Source organism: Rhinolophus sinicus, linkage group LG05, assembly GCF_036562045.2.
Source record: "Rhinolophus sinicus isolate RSC01 linkage group LG05, ASM3656204v1, whole genome shotgun sequence".
Classification (NCBI taxonomy): Eukaryota; Metazoa; Chordata; class Mammalia; order Chiroptera; family Rhinolophidae; genus Rhinolophus; species Rhinolophus sinicus.
In genome coordinates, this window is record NC_133755.1 from 50,171,026 (window position 1) to 50,192,355 (window position 21,330).

General features: G+C 39.2%; 2 protein-coding genes across 3 annotated transcripts in view; one reads left to right on the forward strand and one right to left on the reverse strand.

The window, feature by feature from the left end:
- Positions 1-4,010, reverse strand: part of TIA1 (TIA1 cytotoxic granule associated RNA binding protein) — a 40,273-nt gene extending 36,263 nt beyond the window's left edge. Inside the window, exon 1 of one of the 2 annotated variants that reach the window (XM_074332125.1) lies at positions 3,883-4,010. The gene's annotated coding sequence lies outside the window, so the exon portion shown is untranslated. The remainder of the gene's footprint in view (positions 1-3,882) is intronic. The other variant, XM_074332126.1, reaches the window with a different exon arrangement.
- A 1,585-nt stretch (positions 4,011-5,595) lies between these two features.
- Positions 5,596-20,684, forward strand: PCYOX1 (prenylcysteine oxidase 1). Its single transcript, XM_019718640.2, has 6 exons — positions 5,596-5,776; positions 6,896-7,102; positions 8,121-8,295; positions 16,801-17,012; positions 17,369-17,521; positions 17,939-20,684. The coding sequence occupies exons 1-6, from the start codon at positions 5,665-5,667 to the stop codon at positions 18,595-18,597; spliced, it is 1,518 nt and encodes a 505-aa protein (XP_019574199.2). The 5' UTR covers positions 5,596-5,664; the 3' UTR covers positions 18,598-20,684.
- The last annotated feature ends 646 nt before the right edge of the window (positions 20,685-21,330 follow it).

Genomic DNA, 21,330 nt, shown 5'->3' on the forward strand with positions numbered 1-21,330 from the left:
TAATGCAAATCAGTCACAAGAATCCTAAAACCCAATGAGTCAGAAGATACATAAATTTCAGTCCTCTTTGTGGGGTGCAGAATCTTTAGGGCTCTGAATTGTGGTTTACTGTACTCATTATTCATTTTGTATTGCATTTTATAAATTATGTGAAATATTTTTTAAACATAGGAGAATTTACACGTTCAAAAATGTGATGTCCTCTTGGAAGTAGTTTCTTTAGAGTATGATACTTTTGGATTTCCATTTTTGGAATTGTCTTTAGGATCTGTGGCACATTCTTTGGATTTTATTTGAAGATATAAAATATTAGTGTTTTGAGGATGAATAAGACAAAGGTTAATAGTGGATAGCATTTTTTAACAGGATTTTGAGATATAATTCGCATAACTTAACAATTCACCCATTTAAATGTACAGTTCAGTGGTTTTTAGTATATTCAAAGGGATGTACAACCATCACTATAATCAATTTTAAAACATTTTCATCACTCCAAAAAGGAAACTCTTACCAATTAGCAGTCACTTCCCATTCCCCATACAACCCCATTCTCCAGCCCACTAATCTCCTGTCTCTATAGATTTGCCTGTTTTAGACGTTTCACATAAATGGAATCATACAATTATGTATGTGGTCATTTGTTACTGGCTTCTTTCACTTAGCATTATGCTTTTATGGTTCACCCATGTAGTAGCATGTAGCAATATTTCATTCCTTTTTTTAGCTGAATAAAATTACATTGATGTATGTAGTACAAGTATATTTTAGGCTTTAAAAACTTTATTAAATATTATTTTGATTTGTTACATATTATATTTATTAATAAAGTTTTGTTTAAAACTTTATTAAAGTTACGAAAGTAATACATGCTCACTGTGACAAGTGAAACAATATAGGTAAATAAGGAAAAGATTAATAATTCCTTCATTCTTCTCATCTTGAGGTAATTAATGTTAACAGATTAGTCTGTAAGCTTTCACATGTTACTTTATATGCATACAGGTGCACGTGTATATAAGTACTTGGGATTTTTTGTTATTTTGGAAAATGTGGTTATGCCACGGATATTATTTTGCAAGTTTCTTTTCTACTTAAACTTACATCATAGACATTCTCCAGTTCAACTAATACAGATCTAATTATTTTTTTAATAGCTGCAAAATAGTCCATAGAATGAATATGCCACAGTTTATTCAGGGTACATTGAATAAATGATCATAAATGTTATTGATGGATATTCAGTTTACTCCTTTTTTTCTTTCCTGCTACAAACAATATTGTGTACTTCCTTATAAGTGATTCTTTTATTTCTGTAGAATAGATTCCCAAACATAGAATTTCTGAATTAAATAGTGTATCTATATATCTTAATAGATAATTGGTTTTAAAAGGTTGTAGTCATTCACATCCCCACAAACAATATTTGAAAGTGATTTCCCAAGATCTCTAACCACTTTACCCCATTTTCTCCTGCATTAAGATGTTATGAGTCTTATTAATTTTTGCCAGTATAATAGATGAAAAATAGTATCTCCTCGTTTTAATTTGCATTTGTCTAAACTACTACTGGAAGTTGAGCACCTCTTTATGTGTATTTTTTGGACCATTGGCACTTGCTTTCTCTTTTATGAATTGCCTATTCATATGCTTAGTCTGTATTTATGTTGAGATGTTTACCTCTTCTTATCAATTTATAGAGCTTTTAGTATTTTGTGATATATACCACGATCTAGTCTGTCACATTAATGGCAAATGTTTTTCTCATGCATTCTTTTAAAAAACTTTTTAAATTCTATCTTTAGCCATCTGAAAATGTTTGTTTTATGTAATCAAATATGTTTATCTTTTCTTATATTGCTTCTGAATTTCCTGTCTTGCCTAAGAGAATTAATATCATTTAGACTATTTAGAATAAGAAAGGAATGAGATATGAGGAATTAAGAAGCTATGAAAATGAATTTCTTCAAGGTGGTTTCAAAGAAAAAAAAAAAGACATGGAGCAGTGGCAGAATTATAGATTGAAATGTTGTCAAAGACAAACAAAGCCAGACACTAAAGTTTTAATTTGAATCAATAATATACTATTACAATGGGGAAAAAGAGTCCAGCATGAACTGAACTCAACTTTGATTTGTACAGAGGTGACCAGGCATTTTAAAGGGAGAACGAAGGAATAGGGAGGCAGATGAGCAGAGGCCCAGTAAAGTCAAAGAAGCGCAAAATTCCAAAAATTGAAAAGGGGCCATGCTGATGCTTATCAGTTTGACTCCTACATTCCCAGAGAGACTGGGATACAAGGTCTCTATCTTCATCTGTTGGCTGGAACAAACAGCCTTGGGAGCCTTGAGTTTTCTCAGGCAAGCACTTTAAGGGGATCTAGGATCATCCCCAAAATGTGGCTTTGAGCTGTTAGAAATTATGTTAGGGTTTTGTTCATGTCTTTATAGGCCAGGTAGAGAAGAATAAGAGAGCCCAATGAGGGTTTGGTCAAAGAGAGAATCTTAGGCTTTTGCTTCCTAAGGAGAGTGCTGCTTTGAACATGTTTGTTATATTACCTTCTTGTTACTCTTCATATATGTGGTAACATTTTCCCCTCAAGATTTTTTTTAATGATTTTTTAAAAAAAGTCTTGAGTTTCAGTGGCAGTATTATTTTAAAAGGGCAAGAGTGCAAAATAAGACAGACTTGGATCTACTTCCCACTTTGCAAGTCTTTTACACTGTCTCTTCTCTAAGTGTCCTTTCAGTAAACTTTCCCAAGGTTTCAATAGCAGAAATGAAAGTTTCCAAATGTGATACTGGTGTCAAGGTCACTGATATGGTCAATTCTAATCAATCAACAAATATTTATTGAGGGCCTAGTAAGCTTAATACACTGAGGCATTATGGGCATAATGTAATTTGGAAAAAGGAAAGTAAAAACACGGAGTTTCGTTCTTTATTTGTAATTTCTAGATGTAGTGGAAAAAGGAACTTAATCTTCATATTTTTATGCTCTTAAGTAGACATGTTTATTTCTTGTATGACTTTCATCTTGTTCCATTAACACCTCCAACTCTGGCTTTCTTACTCTGCCCCACTGGCCTCTTTATTGTTCCTCAAACATGCCAGGCATTTGCTTTGCCTAGAAAGCTCTTTCTCCATGTATTTGCCTGATCCACTCCCTCACTTCCTCAAAGCTCTTGCTCAAATGCCATCCTGACTATCATATTTAAAATTGCAACCCATTCCCATTCCTCTTTTATCCTGCTGTCTATAGTACATCATTTACTTATTTATTCTAATTCTCATATGTCTCCCTTCACTAGAATGTCAGCTTCATTAGAATATTTTGGGTTTTGTGTGTGTGTGTGTGTGTGTGTGTGTGTGTGTGTATTTGAAAACTCTTAATTAGCAAATGTCCAGGTTTCGAATACACATGAAAACTGTTCTATGCAGATTCCCAATAGAGGATCCAATTATTGCTTCTGCAACGAAGATGGGATCCCAAATGACCACACTCTGAAGAACTAAGGAAAACAGGGCAATGGAAGACTTGCTTTAAACTGTACAGCGTGTTCCTGGGTACTCAGTCTCAGGTTACTTTTATAACCTTTACTCCTGACACGAGCGACTGCTAGGCTCACAGTCCGTACTGCAGTCTCTTCCTGTAAGTCAGGGGGACTCTCAGACCCCCAGAATCTACCTGGCACTGACTGAGGCCTCCGCGGTAGCCGTGACACGAGTGGAGAACAGAGCACGCAAGATCTTAAATGCCTTTCAATATGCTCTTTACTCAAACATTAAACATCGAGGCACCAAACAGTAAAGCATCAATCATCAATACACCGCACAGTAAAGCACACAGAGCAATACAATAATTGGGTCAAATGGAATAACGAACCTGTTCCAAAGTCAACAGAGTCCTCGTGGAGTGAGGAAGGGTGGCTGGTCCAGGAGGTCGGTCCGAGCGGAGCAGAGCAGAGTGGAGGGTTCTGGGAGCAGAGTGACAGCGTGGTCACCTCAGTCGAGACCAGCTCTCTGAGCGGCAAAAGTCCTCAGTTCTTATGCAGTTCTGAGTGCCTTTCTGACCTCACTTATCAGGGCAGCCAGCCGGGACCCTGACATCATCATATCTTCAGTAGCAGATCTTCCGAGTGTAGCTGGTTACACCCAATTACCAGGGCAATCCGGGGGCTCCCTGGGCGTTGTCTGCTAAGTTCTTTGCATTATGTCCAAAATGAAGTTACTCTTGCTCATTCAACATGGAGTCACTCTTGCTCACACAAAACTAATGCTAACAGCTTCCAGAGGCGCTTTACACAACTCCCTAACACTTAGTTTTCTTATAACCTCAGTGAAGGTACTACAACAGATCCCTATACTCCAGGCCGTGCGCGCGGGTGGGGTGGCCCGGGGCGGGGCTCCCCCCGAGCCCACCGCTCCTAAGCCCTCTCCTCTAGAAGGGGTCTGCCCTTCCTCCCGTCTCAAGTCCCGCTATCACCGCCCGACTCGGATTTCTCCTCTCCAGAGGCCCCTCCTCCTTTTTACAACCGGGATGGGATGAGGGGATTGTGGCCTCCTGTGTGGCCTGTTTGCATCTGGGGAGAGAGAAGCGATCCGCGAGGAGCACCCCCTTAACGCCCCATACCGAACCCCACATTTAGGATCCGGCTGCCTAAAAGCCCCGGGCGAAACCCAGCATTTTCAGTCCAAGCAGAGCTAACGTGACTCCGAGTCACGTCTCTCTGCTCATGTGGTTAGAATAAATATTTTTAAAAATCCGTTTTGTTCATTGATTTTTCTCAATTACCTAGAGCATTCTCTGTCACTTAGAAGGAACTCCGTAAATATTTGTCCAACGAATGAATGCTTTTTGCATTGAATTTTCTACTCCCTTTCTTCACGTTCAATCTTTCTATCCAATTTAGTATTTTCATCCTACCCATACTGTTCTTTATGTTCATATACTGATTTTTCTTTTCTTTTGGGGGGTTGGGGTATCTTAATTACAGAAATGGGATCATATAATATCCATTACTCAGCCACCCATTTTCTCACCTAACAATACTAGGGCAATAGTTATAGATCCTAAATTCTCTTGAATGCTTGCATGGTGTCCCACCGTGTGATATGGGTACGCTACTTTTGTTCATGTCTGTCACTACTTTCCCACTCCTTTCACCTTGGACCAGCCCATCCCAGGTCTCCGTCATTTTTCCTTTCACCTAGCACCATTTACCCATTCATCTCGTACCCAACAGTCCCCAGAACATAGCGATCACTCAAATAAGTTTATGGAGCTTCACTGATCTGTTTTAGACGGCGATTAGCTTTGTGCATTCTTTGAGAGGGAGCGATTGAAGGAACAGGAGATAGCACTAGTGAATAAGGTGTTTCACCCGAATAGATGGGAAGGAAGGAGGAGAGCTGGGTAACCCTTCTCCAGTGCCTTTGGTGTCTCTGAAGCAGAGCAGGCTTCGGAGGGGCGGGGTGGGTTTGGCGGATCGAGCCCACCAGGGTTCGGAGGTCCAGGAGGGACCCTGGGACCTGGGATGCCCAAGGAGCGTGCGGGCGGGGCTCGGAGGGGCGAGGCCGGCCAGGGGGCGGAGCGGGCCGAGCGCGCAGACGCGCAGCCGCTGGCGGACCGCCGGCGCTTCAGGCAGAGTGCTGAGCTTTCGGAGCCATGGGGCACGCCGCTCGGGAGCTCGTCTTGTCTCATTTGGGGCTGTGGCTGCTGCTGTGCAGCTGGGGGTGCCTCGGGAGTGCCGAGCTGCGGGCCCCGCCGGACAAGATCGGTAGGCGAGAGGGCGCGGGCGCGTAAGGGGATGCGGGAGTGCGCCCCGTGCCGGGCGGCCGATGCGTGTTGCACCAGGCCCCGCAGCCGCGACGTCCGCCAGGCGGCGCGGGCCGAACCGGGAATAGCGGAGGTTGTTATCTTCCCTGTTCGCGTTTCAGTGTCGCTTTCGGTGCCCCAGAGACGGTGCCTTCCCGGGTGTGGAGATATGCCCACTTGAGGAATCGGCCATGGAAGGAGGACCCAGGAGGGCGGGCAGCCGTTAAGCGTGACTGCAGCCCCTGTCTCGGGGACCTGGGTCTTGGGGGAGACCGAGCCCGCTCTCGCCGCCTTTCCTTGCTGCACGTTTGGAAGGCCAGTCTTCTGATTTGTTCTGGAGTGACGGGCCACTTCCGCTCTGCAAATGACAGGCGCACGCGGGCTCACCACATCCAGTAGTGCAAACAAGCTGACCCGGTGTGTTTCCCATGATAGGGTGGAATCCCCTTCCCACCTCCGCTTTGCTGAGGTCTGCTTGCTCTCAGGGACCTCTGTCTTGCACAATTTCTTACTAGAACTACTTACTACACAGCCCAGATAATCCACTCTTTCTAGTTGCAGTCTTCTTGATTTCTTGCTCCTTGTTTGTTTTGTTTTGCTCTGTTTCTTATTCTCCTTAAAACTGTGTACTTTTGGATCATTGACCTGTTTGCATTAATGAGGCTGAACAAATCTAGGCAAAAAATGGCGGCCACTGTATTTAAAATGCGTGCTGGAAAGACTCACCTCTTCTGTTCCCAGGCGCTGGGCACAAAGAAGGGTGTGTGCAGGCCCATTGGTGCCTCCACAAAGAACTGAGAATCTTTGGGCATCTGGCAGCAACAGCAACAACAACAACAATCTAATTATGTCAATTTGTAAGTTAATCTACTGCCACTTTTATCTGGGGGCCGTGGCTGTCCAGAATCAGAGAGTTCTGTTTTCACTGCAACTGTCATTGGCCTACCCCTACCCAGGCTTCCCTAAATTGTTGATAATAGCCTTAAGTAACATCTGTTATTGTTTAATGGCTTTTTAAAAACAACAAAACTCACATAGCTGGTAAAAGGGATAGAAACTGTTCCTTTTTTCCCCCCCATAGCGATTATTGGAGCTGGAATTGGTGGCACTTCAGCAGCCTATTATCTGCGGCAGAAATTTGGGAAAGATGTGAAGATTGACCTGTTTGAAAGAGGAGAGGTGGGGGGCCGTCTGGCCACCATGACTCTGCAGGGAAAAGAATATGAGGCAGGAGGTTCTGTCATCCATCCTTTAAATCTGCACATGAAGCGTTTTGTCAAGGACCTGGGTATGTAATTTGGTCTTAGAACTAAGCAGCTTTCTGTGTAACCATCCATGAATATTTTTATCAGATAGGGAACTGAAACTTTTCCGCCTTGTTGTCTTTTACAGAGTAGTTGGTAAAACTTTTCCTCCGTTTCCTGCTAGCAGTTGGTACTGCCTTAGTTAGGAGCCACTCTCCTGTAATGGGACACTAGTTATCAGTTATCTTCAGTTATCTGGAATTACAGCCGTGGGGGTGTGTGGGGTGGGGATGGTTGCTGTAGTCAGTTCTTAAACCTGTCCGTTCCTGTTGAAGAATCAGAATAGCTTGAGTTAGCAGAAACCTAGTGTGCTCATTTTATAGCTGGGGAAATGAAGCCTAGAAGGCTTGAAGTGTCTGGCTTAATGTCTCTCACACAGCTGTGGGTGCAGACATGTGCTTAGAAGCTGGGACATCTGACTGACTTCTTCCCTACCAGCAGAGGAGTGGGGCAGGATATGAGGGAAATCTGGCAGGCCTCTGTAAGCCCTTTTCTCAGGGAATATTGGGTAATTTTGGCTTCCTTCCGGCTACCTGAAATATCCACTTATGCAAAATAGTATTTGCACAGAGATGGGATGCCTCCTTTCCCCTAGCTGCCTTCCATATCTCCTGGGGCTCTCTTTCCTCCATGAGGGCAAATGTATGCCAGGAGCAATTTATGTTGCAAAGATTCATGTCTGACATTTCCGTTTTTAAGTTGAATTCAGTTGGTACTCTGGCTTTTTTCCTTGACTTGTTAAGTCTTTTTAGACTAAAAATAGCCAGTCTAAATTTGATATTGCTGCATGATCATCTCTGACCCATCTTATAGAGAATCTGCTTTTAGTGAGTGTATAATGTATCCCTATTCTAAAGATAGAGCTTCTTTAATATGTCTCGGGAGAACGGGGGGAGCCCAGAATCACTCATTTCAGAATGTCCCCAATAGCTTCAGATTACCTTCATTTATTTGCTCAGCATAGAAACCATTGACTTAGCTACCCTTTCTCTGTTTTTGCAGGTCTCTCTACTGTTCAGAGTTCTGGTGGCCTAATGGGGGTGTATAATGGAGAGACTCTGGTGTTTGAGGAGAGCAGCTGGTTTATAATTAACATAATTAAACTAATTTGGCAATATGGATTTCAGTCCCTTCGAATGCACATGTGGGTAGAGGATATATTAGACAAGTTTATGAGGTAATTTTTTTTCCCCTTTCATTTAACCTAAGACCTTTTAGTTAGATGATCTTTAGGAATTATAGTTTCTTGGAACAGTTTTCTACCTAACTCCAAGGCCTATTTGTAAGATTGTTAGGCAAAATGTTTTGTGTAAAATATGCAGACCATTTATCCACTTGGAAATAGAAAGGGTAGTTTATTTTTGCTTCTGAAAATGTATTTTGCAAATGCTTATTTAGTGTTGCCAGACACTCTTAAATGCTCTACAAATATTAACTTCTTGAATTCTCATGACAACTCTCTAGGTAGGTACTATTATTAGCTTTTTTTAAACAAATGTGGAAGGTGGAGGCTTGGAGAGCTTTCAGGTGTGCAAGTATACCCACCTAGGAAGTGGCCAAGCCAGAGTTAGTTCCTACCCAAGCAGGCTGGCTCCAGAGTTGTCACTTTTTTTTTTTTTTTTTTTACCAGTATTTAAATGTTTTTCAATTACAGTTGACATTCAGTATTATTTTATATTAGTTTCATGTATACAGCAAACTATTCAGACATTTATATAATTTGGGTAGTGATTCCTGATAAGTCTCATACCCACTTGGTACCATACATAGTTACTATAATATTATTGACTACATCCCCTCTGCTGTATCTTATATCCTCGTAACTATTTTGTGAATACCAGTTGTACTTCGTATTCCCCTTACCTTTTTCACCCAGCCCACCAAAACCCCTTCTATTTTGCAGAGTACTTATTCTTAATCTCTGCACTGTGCTGGTGTTGTGTAGATAAATGAGGTCATGTGTGCAAGAGCTTGTAGAAAGGATCAAAAAAATGAGTTTTAATTGTGACATGATGTGTCAGTGAGCTAACAGCCTGAGGTAGGGTATGTGTCCTAAGAATTTAAATTAGGATATTAAATTCCAACACTGTCGTGGGGAGTGACAATACAGGGACCTCTTTTTCTTATGTTTTTCTGTATTTTCAAAATTGTCTATGTGTATGAACACGCATTGCCTTGGTAATTAAGAAAAATAATACAAAATTACCAGTCTAACTTTGAAAGATGCAACATATTTTTTGTAAGCCTGTTGGCATGTGCTAATTTTTATGCTGGTTTATTATTTTCGATGTTGAAGAAATTCAACTTGTAAATGCTATTAGTGTTTCATTACTGTGACTGTTCCAAAGTAGTACAATAATTGTTTAAAAAGGTTAAGTTCCATGTCATATGACCCAGTATTGACCAAATATAAGAATTTGAATAGGATAAATACACTCTAGTTTCTGTAACTTATGGTAGTTAGGGATTTCTTTCTAAACATCATTCTTAGGTCAATTCTTTGAACACTTTTCCAGTGGGTACATTAGGTTCAGCTACAGTGTAGATATTTTAAAGTAGTCATTTATTCATTCACCAAATATTGAGTGCCTGTTATATGCCAGGCTCTATTCTAGGTCCTGAGCATGTACAACCTAGAACATGTCCCTGCACTCCAATAATACATATTTTGTGGAGAGACAAGCGATAAACCAATAATTAAGAAAATATGTAGAATTTGTGTAGAGATAGGCAGCCACTTTTTAACGAAGGTAGATGACACGTTGCTGCAAACTCAGTAAGAAAATCCAGTTCAGACGGCATCAGATGCAACCCCACCCGTGTGTATCATTTTCTTTATCTGTGGCTTGCTTAACATATAGAGATTTGCCCTTTGAGAAATTAAGACTTTACTTTTGAAGTGAATTTGGGGTATTGCAGAACTGTGAAAAAGACCCAGTGAGAGGATACATAGATTATACTATATTTTGTTTTAAAAACAGTTGCCAAACATTATGAAATTACTGCCTCCTCCAAGCTATTTTTTAAAATTATTTACTTATATTTTTCAGCTACAGTTGACATTCAGTATTATTTTGTATTCGTTTCAGGTGTCCAGCCTAGTGGTTAGACATTTATATAATTTATACAGTGATTTCCCCCCCCCCCCATTAGTCTAGTATCCACTTGGCGTTATATATAGTTGTTGCAACATTGTCGACTGTATTCTCTGTGCTGTACTTTATGACCCTGTGACTGTTTTGTAACCACCAATTTCACCCAGCTCCCCAACCCCCCTCCTCTCCAGTCTATTTTTGATATTTGACTATTCACCCTGACTTGTATGTTATTTAAAGGGCCATATATCATACATTTCTGTTTCTTTCAGTAAATTAAGACCATACAAATCTTATTTTGATAATTTTGCTGTACCCTATGAGATAGTACTTGCAGAGTAGGTTGGTATTGAGCCAGTATGTGCCCGTTGTTAAAGTAGGGAAATACTACTGGCCTGGTGAAATAGCTGCTTGCTTCCTCCCCAGGAACTGAGTCTTGACTCAGTTCTACTGCAGTAGTTAGTCTCCTTCCTGTTTAATGCTTTACCAGTTGCTAAATATTTGTAATGTTAGCCCATGTTAGAGATAACTGAAATGTCCAAAAACTATGATTGGGAACATAGAGGTTGCTAAAGAGGAATCTGGAGCAACGAGTTCCCCTGCATTTCAGTAAAGCAGTAGTTCTCGACCCTGGCTACACAGTAGAATCCCATAGGGATCTTTTAAAAATAAGCATGCTGTGTTCCACCCCTAGGGATTTTTTATTTCATTGTTCTGGAGTAGGGGCTTGGCCATTGGTATTTTTAAAAGCACCTCAAGTAAATCTTACCTATAGCCAGAGTTGACAAACACTAGTTTAAAATGCTCAGTTGGAGAATATTTTTGAGATTTTTCTTTCTTTGACTGGTATAGAAACCTAAGGTTCTTGCTCAAATTTTTTTCTCCTTTTTTTGGGTTATATGTAAGAGATATAGTTAAATGTGTCTTGTGTGATCTTCTGTAGAACTTTTGGGGAGTTTGCTGAACAGCTTTGGGGAGGTACATTGTCCTGTTTGTGCTTCCATTCGGAGTGTGTACAGTGTGAGTGAAGGCCCATGTGACAGTAGTAAACCCTGACACTGAGAGAGGCTTGTGGTAGGCAATACCCCACACCCCTGGGAGTATGCATCCATTCTTCTCTGCTGTTGAAAGTCTTGGGCAGAAATCCTGCGGCCCCTGATATCCAAACTTGCCAGGTTCATTTCCTGTTCTGAGCATTTATTTATGCAGTTCTTCTGGTTAGATGACATACATATACCTCCTAACTCATCTCCCTCTTTTTGCTCTTGTGGTACCACAGTCTGTTTTCAGCACAGCAGCCAGAGTTTTGTTTTGTTTTGTTTTATTTAACTCTTTGAGAGTCATCACATTACTTCTCTGCTCAAACTTTCAGTGGCTCTCTATTTTGTGCAGAGTAACAGCTAAAATCTGTAGTATGGCTTGGAAGACCTGACAGGACATAGATAATCCACTTCCTTATATTTTTATTCCCTGTTTGTGATGGGCAGAGTTTTGTCTGCCCCAAATTCATTTGTTGAAGCCCTAACCCCCTGTACCTCAGAATGTGACTGTATTTGGAGATAGGACTTTTTAATGAGGTAATTCATTTCAATGAGGCCGTTAGGGTGGGCCCTATCCAGTCTGACTAGTGACCTTATAAGAAGAGGACATTAGAACACACAGACCAGACGCCAGGGACGCGCACACAGAGTAAAGACCATATGAGGACACAGTGAGAAGGTGGCCACCTACAAGCCAAGGAGACAGGTCTCAGAAGAAACCACACCTGCCGATGGCCATTCATTATCTTGGACTTCTGGCCTCCAGAACTGTGAGAAATAAATTTCTGTTGTTTAAGCTACTCAGTCTTTGATAACTTTGTTATGGCGGCCCTAGTGAACTAATATACTGTTGATCTTCTGCCTACTTGTTCTGCCCATTATTGAAAATGAGATGTTGGGGTCTCCAACGATTATTTTTGAATTGTCTCTTTCTCCCTTCAATTCTGTCTTTTTTGTTTTATGTATTTTGGAGCTCTGTAGTTGATGAGTGTATGTTTGTAATTGTTATGTCTTCCTTTTATTATTATAAAATGTCCTCCTTTGTCTCTAGGAGCAATTTTTGTCTTAAAATCTGTTTTCTCTGCTATTAGTATCGCTATTCCAGCACTCTTGGTTACTGTTTGCACGGTATACGATTTTCCATCTTTTTTACATTCAGTCTGTTAGTGTCTTTGAATCTAATGTGTATTTCTTATAGACAGTATATAGTTGGATCATGTTTTTTTAATCCATTCTGCTAGTCTCTCCCTTATGATTGGAGTGTTCAGTCCATTTATGTTTAATATAATTACGGTTAAGGTAGGATTTATGTTCTGTTTTGCTGTTTGCTTTCTGTGTTTTTTGTCATTTTTATTCCGCTGTTCCTCCATTACTGTCTTCTTTTGTTTTATCCATTCATCTGTTGGATGGACATGTAGGTTGCTTCCACCTCTTGCCTATTGCTGCAGTAATAGGGCTTTTTAATGAGGTAATTAAAATTACTGTGAAAAAGGCTGCATAAACATGGATGTTCAAATATCTTTTCGATCCTGTTTTCAATTCTTTTGGATATATTACCCAGAAGAGGGATTGTTGGATCATTTGGTAATTCTACTTTTAATTTTTTGAGGAACCTTTGTACTGTTTTCCATACAGCTGCACCATTTTATATTTTCACCAACAATGCACAAGGGTTCCAATTTCTCCACATCCCCGTCAACACTTATTATTTTCTATTTTTAAGATAATGGACATCCTAACAGGTGTGAGGTGATAATTTCTTTGTGGTTTTGATTTGCATTTCCCTAGTGATTAGTGATGTTGAGCATCTTTTCATATGCTTGATGACCATTTATATATCTTCTTTGGAGAAATGTCTATTCAAGTTCTTTGCCCATTTTTTTAATTGGATTTTTTTGTTGTTGAGTTGTAGGAGTAGGTTTTCTTTATATATTTTTGTTATTAAACCCTTATCAGGTATATGGTTTGCAAATATTTTCTCCCATTCCATAGGTTACCTTTTTACTCTGTTGATTGTTTCCTTTGCTGCACAGAAGTTTTAGAGTTTGATGTAGTCTCGTTTATCTGTTGTTTTTGCTTTTGGCGCCTGCACTTTTGGTATCATATCCAGGTTATCATTGCCAAATCCAGGGTCATGAAGCTTTTTCTGTATGTTTTCTTCTAGGAGTGTTATAGTTTCAGGTCTTATGTTTATGTCTTTAATGCATTTTGAGTTGGTGTTTGTATTTTGTTTAAGGTAAGGGTCCACTTTTATTCTTTTGCATGTGGATATCCAGTTCCCTAGCACTGTCCTTTATCCCATTCAATAACCTGATATATTTTTCAAAGATTATTTAACCATATACGTGTGAGTTTATTTCTGTGTTCTCTGTTTTGTTCCATTGGTCTATATGTCTGTGTTCATACTTGTATCATACTGTTTTGATTACTGTAGCTTTGTAATATGCTTAGAAATCAGGTAGTGTGAGGTTTTCAGCTTTTTTTTTTTTCCAGATTGTTTCAGTTACTCAGGTTCTTTTGAGATTTCATATGAATTTTAGGGTTTTTTTGGGTTTCTGTAGAAAATGCCATTGAGATTTTGATAGGGATTACATTGAATTTGTAAATGACTTTAGGTGATATGGTCATTTTAACAATATCAAGTCTTCCAATCCATGAACACAGGATGTCTTTAATGTTTTTCAGCAGTATTAATATTTTGTGGTTTTCAGTGTGCAAGTGTTTTTGTCTCCTTGGTTAAGTTTACTCCTAAATGTTTTATTCTTTTTTGATGCTGTTGTAATGGGATTTTCTTATTTTCCTTTTCACATTGTTCATTGTTAACATATAATGCCTTTTTTAAAATAAATTGAGATATAATTGACGTAGAACATTGTTTTGGTATACAAATTTAAAGTGTACAACATGTTGATTTGGTACATTTATACATTGCAGTGTGATTACCACCACTAGTTAACACCTCTATCATGTCACATAATTATCATTTGTTTTATGCGGTGAGAACATTTAAAATCTAGTCTCTTAGCAGCTTTGAAGTATATAATACCACATTGTTGGCTATAATCCCGTGCTGTGCATTAGGCCTCCAGAACTTAATCATCTTCCCTAGACACTGCAAGGCTTGCATCCTCACCTCCTGCAGGTCTTTGCTTCGATGTCATCTTTGCAGTGAGGCTTTCCTCTACCACTCATTTTTTGGGGGGCCATCTTATTTACAGTTGCAACCCAGCCAAGTCCAAGCATTCCTAATCTTCCTTTTTGATTTAGTTTTTTTCCTTAATGCTGTCATCCTCTAACCTGTTATAATTTACTCGCATTTATTTGTTTATTTTTTTTTATTACCTGTTTCCCCAACTAGAACACAAGCTCCGTTAGCACAGGGATTTTTGTTCTCTATTGTGTTCACGTCTGCATCCTCAGCACCGAGAAAAGTGTCTGGCTCAAATTTGATGCTCCATAATTATTTGTTGAATGAATAAATTAATGAACAAATAGATAAGTGTTGAGTTATACAAATGTAGTTTAAAAAGAAGAAAAGCTGTATACGTAATCTAATTAGCAGAAACTACTAGATACTCACGTGTCTAGCTTTTTAGTAAATGTATATTCTAATGCAATTAGTATTGTGAAACAGTGACAGTATTCATTGTTTATATGATGTGTGTTGTCTCATGTTGCCCTCTAGGAGATCTTTACTTAGGAGGCTTCCTTGAGTGGGGTTGGGGCTTAGGTAGTGGAGGGTGGAGAATAATTTTTTTATAACATATATATTATTTAATTGGCTACTATTTTGTCATGCTGACCATTAGGCAATGGTCACTCTTCATCAGCCATTCTTCATTTCATGAGATATTCGGTCTATTATTTTTCTAAAGAACTATGTGTTTTTATCCTACTTTTTCTAACTTCCTAGGAAATAGAAGCCAAATAATATGGTTGGAAGGAGTTATTTTAGTTTTTCAGTTTTGGCACTGGTATCCATTTCTTCCCTAAAGTGTATTCAACATCTTGTACACTATGCTGTTAGACAGTAGGTAATATTGAAATGGCTATGACATTGTCCCCTGCTCTCTAAAAATTTAGTTTGTTTTGGAGACGAAAGTTGATGTAAAACTCTCCTCCCTTGATCACTGATAGAGATCTTTCTTTGGCATTAATTTCTTCCATTTTTTCATATACATCCTGTGCGTGTACCTTCTTACCTGTCCCTAACTGTAAGTTTGAGGGAAAGGAACCATGTCTTTCTCATTTTTGTATCACTTGCAATCTGAAAAATTATGTATTGAATTATTGCATTAACTAATTTATGTGGACATCTCTTAAGTCCATAAAGTAAAATATCAGGTGATATTTTCTAAAAATTAAATAATACAAAGTAGTATCTAAGTGCTGATTGAGCAGCATGGGTGTGAACTTTTATGGGACTTTTGGAGATGATGACATCACTGTGGCCTGAGAAGTTGGGAAAGACTTGGCCGAGGGGGTAGGATGCCCGCTCTGAAGGAAGTGTAGCTGTTCTGTGGGTAGGAATGGGAAACATTGGACGGAAGAGCTAGTGCAGTGCTGAGGGGCAATATGGAGAGAGTATTTACAGACCAGTCAGTGGGTCAGTTGTGCTCGAGGGGATGAGTGTGTGTGTGTGTGTGTGTGTGTGGGGGGGCCGGGGTTGTTGAGGCCAGAGAGGGCAAATTGTGCTTGAGCCTTCTACTTGCCTTGTGACTTTTAGGCAAGTTCTTGTAGCACTTCTACATTGTTCCTTTATCTGCATGTAGAGTAAAGGTGTCAGATTGGTGTTTGGCTCTAAAATCCATGACATCTGTTTTTTAAAATGTCAGGACTTTATTTAGTAAACAGCAGTAAGCGAGATGTTTTTTGAATAAGTGGATAGATGACAAAGTAAAAGAGGTATTTTAGGGCTTCGGGAGATTCATTGAAAAAAATAAAAGAAGCAGGTAGATAAGTTAATTCATTTCAGTAGTTCGAATATAAGTCCCGACTCAAGATCAGGGAAATGAGAATGAAGTAACCAGAGAGATGTTAGAAAGATTGATAAGGTTTCCTTCTTGGATGCGAGAGGCAGAAAGGAGAAGGCAAAATGTTTAAGTTTGAAAGTGAACTGAGGATGACATGTAGGATGTTAGGAGTAAGCGGTTATTTTCGGTTGGGATAGCGGGTGGGTGGAGAGAGGAGCAAGCCTGGTGCAAAGATCAAGTTTCATTTTAGACATGTCTAAGTGTTGCTGGAAGATAAAAAGATGAATGAAAACAAGACATACCCACTTCTTTAAGGGCTTTCCCAGTGACCATTTTAATATGGAAGAGTGTATGCAAACACTTCCCGTGGACTTCCAGAGGAGGTGGAGGGAGAGAGCCAAGAGCTTCTGGGATACCTGGGCAGATGGTGACTGAGGTGTGTCTCACGCGATAGGAACTCATTAGAAGGAAACATGGAAGTCAGTTTGAGTGTTATGATATTTCCCTTCGTTATGCACCCCTTTTCCCCCTCTCTCTTTTGGTATTTAATGGCCATTTCTCTTCTTTTCCAAAGGATTTACCGCTACCAGTCGCATGACTATGCCTTCAGTAGTGTAGAAAATTTACTACATTCTCTAGGCGGGGACGACTTCACTGGAATGCTTAACCGAACACTTCTTGAAACCTTGCAGAAAGCAGGCTTCTCTGAGAAATTCATTGATGAAATTGTTGCTCCCGTCATGAGGGTTAATTACGGCCAAAGCACAGACATCCATGGCTTTGTGGGTAAGCCAAGGCTTGGAACTGTTATGGTCGTTCGTTCACAGAGGGGCTCACCTGATGTTATGGCGGCCCCTGACTTTAGGCCATGAGTTGGAGAAAACTACTTTTCGCTGTAAAACCTTGACATTGTTTGACAAAATTCTGTAAATATAGATGTGCATTTTTATGGGTGTGGGGGGAGTCCTTAGCTTTCATCAGTTGAATGGTTGTCAGCTCGGGGAGATTTTGCCTCAGGGGCCAGTTGGCAATGTGTGGAGACATCTGGAGCAGAACTCACATAATTGGGAAGGGAGAGTGGATGGAGGGCCTCATATAGAGTCAGAATAAAAACAATTTTTTTTTTTTCCTACCGCTAACAGGGGCAGTGTCACTATCTGGTACTGATTCTGGCCTTTGGGCAGTAGAAGGTGGCAATAAACTTGTTTGCTCAGGGCTCCTTAAGGCTTCCAAAAGCAATCTTATATCTGGCTCAGTCATGTCCATAGAGGAGAAAACAAGGACCAAGGAAATTGGTAAGCTTTAACTTCTATTTTATTGTTCCTAATTTCCCCTGCAGAAAATAATTGCTCAGGGAAAAAAACCTGTCTTCCACCATCTCTCACTCAGTTCCAAATGATGGAATTTTAAATTGTATGTTGTGCCATGTAGAAGTACTCCCAGATGTGCTCACGTACACTGGCATGACTCCTTGGATTTAAAAAATAATCTCGTCCTCAAAAGTAAAAATTCCACATTTTGTACTTATTGACAAGGTATTATTTCCATTCCAGGTAGGAAATTCGCCTCAATTTTGGACAGTTATCTTAATGGATAAACTGCTTTTTTTCCGTAGAATTATAAACTATTAAGGTATAGAATTATTTTTAGAAGGTATAAAATATAGTATGTTAGAGACGCTAAAGAAATGTATGTTTCCTTATTTCCTCTAGGAAACCCCACAAAAATGTATGAAGTGGTCTACCAAACTGGATCTGAGACCCGTTCAGACTTTTATGACATCGTCTTGGTGGCCACTCCATTGAATCGAAAAATGTCCAATATAACTTTTCTCAACTTTGAGCCTCCAATTGAGGAATTCCATCAATACTACGAACACATAGTGACAACTTTAGTTAAGGGGAAGTTGAATTCCACTACTTTTAGCTCTAGAACCTTAGATAATTTTGGTCTCAGTGCAATCTTAACCACTGATAATTCAGATTTATTCATTAACAGCATTGCAATTGTATCCTCTGTAAGAGAAAAAAATAATCCTCAGTCATCAACAGATGGGACAAATGTTTGGAAGATCTTTTCCAAAGAAACTCTTACTCAAGAACAAATTTTAAAGCTCTTTTTGTCCTATGATTATACTGTGAAGCAGCAGTGGCTTGCATATCCTCACTATAAGCCTCCAGAGAAATGCCCCTCCATCATACTCCACGATCGACTTTATTATGTCAATGGCATAGAGTACGCGGCAAGTGCCATGGAGATGAGTGCCATTGCAGCCCACAATGCCGCCCTCCTTGCCTATCACCGCTGGAATGGGCACACACACATGATTGACCAAGGGGACTTGTATGAGAAACTCAAAACAGAGCTATGAAATAACTCACTTTTCCCCCCTCTGGCTTCCAAATGGAAATATCACTGGCAAAAAACCGTAATCTGAGCAGAGATGATTTTGAATCACATATTTTGCCATTATCATTGTTTATCAAGAGTATTCTCAGTGAGTCATGAGAAAATACAAGGGTCTAATGCGTGAAGGTGTAATTATTGCATTTATGCCATCTCCAAAGTTTCTTAATAAACTCTTAATATCCATCAACAGTGTTTCCCAAACTTGTCTGATTGTAAGAATTATCTGGAGTTTGTTAAACATACAGAATTCCCTAGCTTCTCTGGAGATTCTGATTCAAGTTTTGCAGTTGAGGCCCTGGATTTTGAACAAAACCATAGAGCGTTTTTAAGCCTAACACTTGAAGAACTTAAAAGACATACCTTTTGGTTGGGTACTAGTTCATTTGCACTAAACTGCTGGATGTGCTCTTCAATTAGTTAAAACTACTACGGGAGTTGGTGTCTTACACCTGGCTTCAGTAATTTTTACCCTTTAAAAAAATTAATGCGCCCGACTTTCAGTATATTCTTTTGATTGCTCCCATCTCATTTTTTTAGCGGTGAAACGTAGAAGTCTTAGTAGTATAACTTCAAAACGTCATACAATAATCTCCAATAAAATGAAAAGCAAATCTAGCCTATTAATTGAAGAAATTGGCATTCTTTTATCAAATCCTCACCTATGGAGCTTTTAAAAATACTGATAGACCCTATAGAGATTCTGATTTAATGGATTGAAGATAGGACCTTAACATTATAGGTTAAGTTCCTAATGTGCAACCTGGATTGAGAATCACTGATTTGGGGGTCTAAATGTCTCCAAAGGATTTTTAGTGCCTTAAAAATCCAAAGAAATCTAACCCATTATCAAAGCAGATCCATTTTAAGAATTTCTCTCAATGAGAATTCTAGTAGTAACCTTGATAGTAAGAAGCACTGACAGTCTAACAGCAGAGGCAACTTAAGATTACTCCAGAGTTGACCTGAGCAGGATATTCAGAATGACACCATGTTTGATAAAATCAATTATGTTCAAACTGTTAAATGCTTCTAAAGCTACTGTCCCATTTTGGGGGAGAAACTGGTTGCTGAATCTCATTTTAAGGCAGTTCTCAACCTCGGCTGCATGTTGGAATCCCTGTAGGACTTTAAAGCTTCCCAAATGATTCCAATATGCAGCCCAACTTGAGAACCAGTTCTGCGTCTGCTGTACAAAGATAATGAATGACTGTCCTTATAGTCACTGGTAGGACAGAACAAGTAAAAGCTTGTGAATTCAGTAGTAACTGCAGCAAAGTTAACATGCACTGTTAAAAATTTGTCAAAGGGTCATTTTCTAATTTTTTATATAAGAATGTTGAGGCATTCATATTTTTTTCCATTTGTGGTTTTAATAAAGACATGTAGAGAATGTAATACTGTTATGTATATGCTAAACTGGTAAATACTAATGAATTAATTTAATTTCTATCACCTGTAAACTTGTTTTGCAATGGGATATATTTTCACTTGTAAGAACACCAGTTTAAAGTGTTGCTGTATGTCAAACCTACTCTCATTTTCACAGGGCATCTGAATTTGCTTCCTCAAAGAGCAAAATAGTTTATCAATTTGTCAAGCTTATTAGTTTTAATGCAATTAGTGTTAAAGCATGTATTTTTTTATTGGAAGAAAAATACTATTAGAGCTTGTAACTTCAGGGGAGTTACACACTCTACTCATCTGTTTACAGAAGAGAATGATAAAAACGATGCAGGGGCAGAAATGAAAGCAAGAGCCAGCTCCACTCCAGTGTTTCTTCAATTTGAGTATGCATTGGACTTACCCGGAATGCTTGTTAAAACATTTCTAGGCTTCACCTCCAGAATGTTTCAATAGGCTTGGAGCGCATACAAAAATTTGCATTTCTATTAAGTTCCTAGGTGATGCTCCTGATCTAGAAATCACACTTAACAGAACCAGTTCTACAATTCAGTTCTATGTGGTTGAAAAATTGCAAGCCTGTCAATTTCAGTGAAGATTTAAAAACAGCTGCTGAAGAATGTTAGAATAAAAATGTGTTGGACTTCACACCAGCTCTTGTTGTGATTGTTTGTTTGATCCCTCTAGCTGTTGCTTTGCCATAAATTTTCTATAAATAGGAAATACTGTTTCAGAGCTGCATATACACCATCCATTGTGCTGTTTTGCACGTACCGTACATACTTGTGTACACCCCATTCTCTAGTTTTAAAGTGATTGAAGATTTGTAGGCTTTTTATCAGATCATAAAAAGAACAGGCCTAAGCATCTGCTTGGTAGGTTTCTTAAGATTAGGTTTATGACACAACTACCTGTAATGTATCTTTCATCAGTTTGCGTGCTCTAAAATTCAGGAACTAGAGGACTGTACTATGGGCAGCATCATCACTGCTCTATACTCCATAATGAACAATACACTGGAATGTTTTTCTCTGGAATTCCATGTCTACTCTTGTATTCAAAAAATTTTCCCCCCTTATGTTCAAAATAAGCAACCACATCATTACCTCCTGTTTTACTTCTGTTGTAGTACACTTGGAATGTAGATGTACTTGGAAAGTCAGAATATATCAAAGTTACTATGAATTTTGAAAATTCTAGTTAATATTTCAAAATCAGTGTTAACCAGGAACAGTTCAGGTAAGACAAAATTAGAGCTAGTATTCTATTTTCTAAGTTTAGAACATCCGAGAAA